Source organism: Propithecus coquereli, unplaced genomic scaffold (genome assembly GCF_000956105.1).
Source record: "Propithecus coquereli isolate 6110/MARCELLA unplaced genomic scaffold, Pcoq_1.0 Scaffold161, whole genome shotgun sequence".
Lineage (NCBI taxonomy): Eukaryota > Metazoa > Chordata > Mammalia > Primates > Indriidae > Propithecus > Propithecus coquereli.
Genome location: NW_012140636.1, coordinates 2,017,865 through 2,020,427, shown reverse-complemented (window position 1 = coordinate 2,020,427; position 2,563 = coordinate 2,017,865). Strand labels below are relative to the sequence as shown.

General features: G+C 42.4%; 1 protein-coding gene across 1 annotated transcript in view; it reads right to left on the bottom strand.

Annotated features, from left to right (window-relative positions):
- Positions 1-410: 410 nt before the first annotated feature.
- Positions 411-2,563, bottom strand: part of MTTP (microsomal triglyceride transfer protein) — a 91,722-nt gene continuing 89,569 nt past the window's right edge. The window contains exon 16 of the mRNA XM_012641076.1: positions 411-1,741. Within this exon, the coding sequence (XP_012496530.1) occupies positions 1,570-1,741 (172 nt within the window). The 3' untranslated portion in view covers positions 411-1,569. The remainder of the gene's footprint in view (positions 1,742-2,563) is intronic.

The following is a 2,563-nucleotide window of genomic DNA, read 5'->3' as shown; positions in this document are numbered from 1 at the left end:
TGGGTTGTAGCAAACACTAACGTTCAGGGCACCGCGGCCATCACTGTTAGGTAAATGATTCCTTTGCGTTTCACAGGGGCAGCTGCAGTTTGCCAAACCTCACACGGCCGAGATCCCCTCAGCCCACCACGTCTTCAGCCTGGTGCCCTGAACCCACCTGCCCTCCCCACGCATCGGCATCTTCATGGCTTGCTTCCTCCTAAGGCCAACGCCACCGCCCACCACACCCACCCACCCCCTCGGTTGTTGGTTTTTCCTTCCCTTTCAGTAACTTAATAATAAGGGTGCCAGCCCAGAGCCTTATGAAAATTTGGGTCATAACTGTGTATGTGTCCAGGCTCAGAAAGTGGCAGGAACAGAGAAATACAGTGTTTGAAGTAATGAATGACAAAGAGATTCAGTAAGATTTCCACATATTTATTTCATCACACTTGATTTTCAATTTATAACCAATAGTGGGCCAGCTAAACTTCCGTCTTACGTGGGCGTGTGTTCGATGGATGAATGAGCACCTGTCATTTATTTTGAGTTTATCACAATAAACACATCTGTTTTTATTAATAAATATTTGCGAATGTTCAGCATGGTTCTTTTAATTCACATGAATTTCAAGACATTCTGTTATTGATTTCATAGTTCAGAAATCCAAATCCACTGGTTTCTTGAAGCAATGTTCTCTCAGTCATTCTAACTACTGTGCAAAGTGCCGTCAAATGGACTGGCTCTTCCACCACGAAATGAGTGAGGCAGAGACAAAATGGTGACTATAAGAGGATGTCCCTTATAAAGGACAGTGTACCACATTACAGTCTCAAAAAGACACAACACAAGAAAAATCAAATGGAGTTTGTGAAATTAATTTTTCTGACTCCTGTGTGCTAAGTTCAATATTTTTGCAGGGCTGGAAATAGAGGTCTGAATGGCTTCCAAGCAACCTCACTGCACGGTCAGTAGAAAGATGAGACTGTGTGTTTTAACCCTGTGTGCCTTCTACCTTAGCGCTTAATAAAACTAACAGTAACGGAAGACATAAATATTAATTCTTGGAGCTGGCTAACAAAAGTCTCGTCCCCACTTCCCCGACGACCCAAATTCTGCCCCCATAAAAAAAAAGAAAAAGAAAAAAAAAATGGCCTGTCTTTTTTCTGATTAGGCAACAGGTTTGGTTTTCTTGCCATGCTCAAGGTCCTATCAAGGGGCTTCATATACATTGAAAATTGTTGAAACGAAATTGGGTTCTCCTGAGTGTGTGTGGGTTTGCTTTTGTTTTTAACAAACACTAGTTTCCTCGTAGAGCAGAACTATTCTCACTGTACCAAATGGGATTTGAGAGAGATACAAGAAAACTAAGAATGTCGTTAAAGGTGTCACATGATCACTCAAAGTGACCCTGGGGTAGTATACTGAATAGCCCCAAATTTGATCAATGGAAGTTTTCCATAACTTTTTACAAAAATCTTAAATACAGGTGAATATGTAAACACTGTGCTCCCAGAGAGCAAGTACTTAAGCATGTCACATGGCATCCCTTTGGGGAGACAAATTCCAGTGAAATATCACTGGTCAGTTTCAAAACCATCCGCTGGACGTACTCTCCGGTTGAGGGGCAAACGCCGCTCTGCACATCTCAGAGTTCTCTTGGTGGAGCGGGAATTCACATCCTGCCACTAGGTGCTCTTTTCTTTTCCGGGAGACGTAACCTCTACCTGTGGACAGCCTTTCGTACTTTGTCTCCAGTTGCCTGCGTGACAACAGCAACAATAACAACATTACACACACATCGAAGTCCCCTCACACCTGTCCCAGCCAAGTTACTAAATGTGCGCTGGAAGCTTCAGTTCCAAAGCAATTTGAGACACGATGTGAGTAACAAAGACCCATGAATGGAGTGATTTTCTTCTTCCCATTTTTGTTTATATCAACAGATATACTTTAAATGCCTGGGATGTGGGACTCCTGCCATACATTTTTTCTGGAATGAAGGACTAAATTCCTTTTAGCTCTTTGGAAATGCTGTTAAGCTCTGCAGGCCTTGCTATGTCTCCCACCCCTCATTCCAGAAGCCCCACCTTGGGAGCACTCCCCTTTTGAATGACTAGCACGTCCAGCTGAATTTAAGCGAAGAATGCTGACAGGGACATATTCCAAGAGCTCTAGCCCAAGTGGAATGTGGAACCAAACCAGTCAGCCATGTGGCCCAGTCGGAAGGTTGATTTTTTTCAACCATTGGAAGATTAATTTTTTCAATGCATTTATGGAGGTTTATTCTAGGCATAAGTTAATGTAAGTGGTGGCTTAATATCCCAACTATAGACCGCAACCTTTTATTCTGTGAAAATACTACCTACTTATATTTGTGCTTATATCATTGATGCATTTTTTATATGAACCGCGAAATGTCAATAAAATAAAGAAGGTTCTCAACTCTGGTCTACTTTCAAAGGAGATGACGTAAGATGCGGCTTGCTGTTTTAAGTACACAAATGACCTTCATGGTTAGTGCATTTCAACTACTATGAAGGAGTCAGCCTACCACCTAGACACAAAGCATTCTAGCTCCATG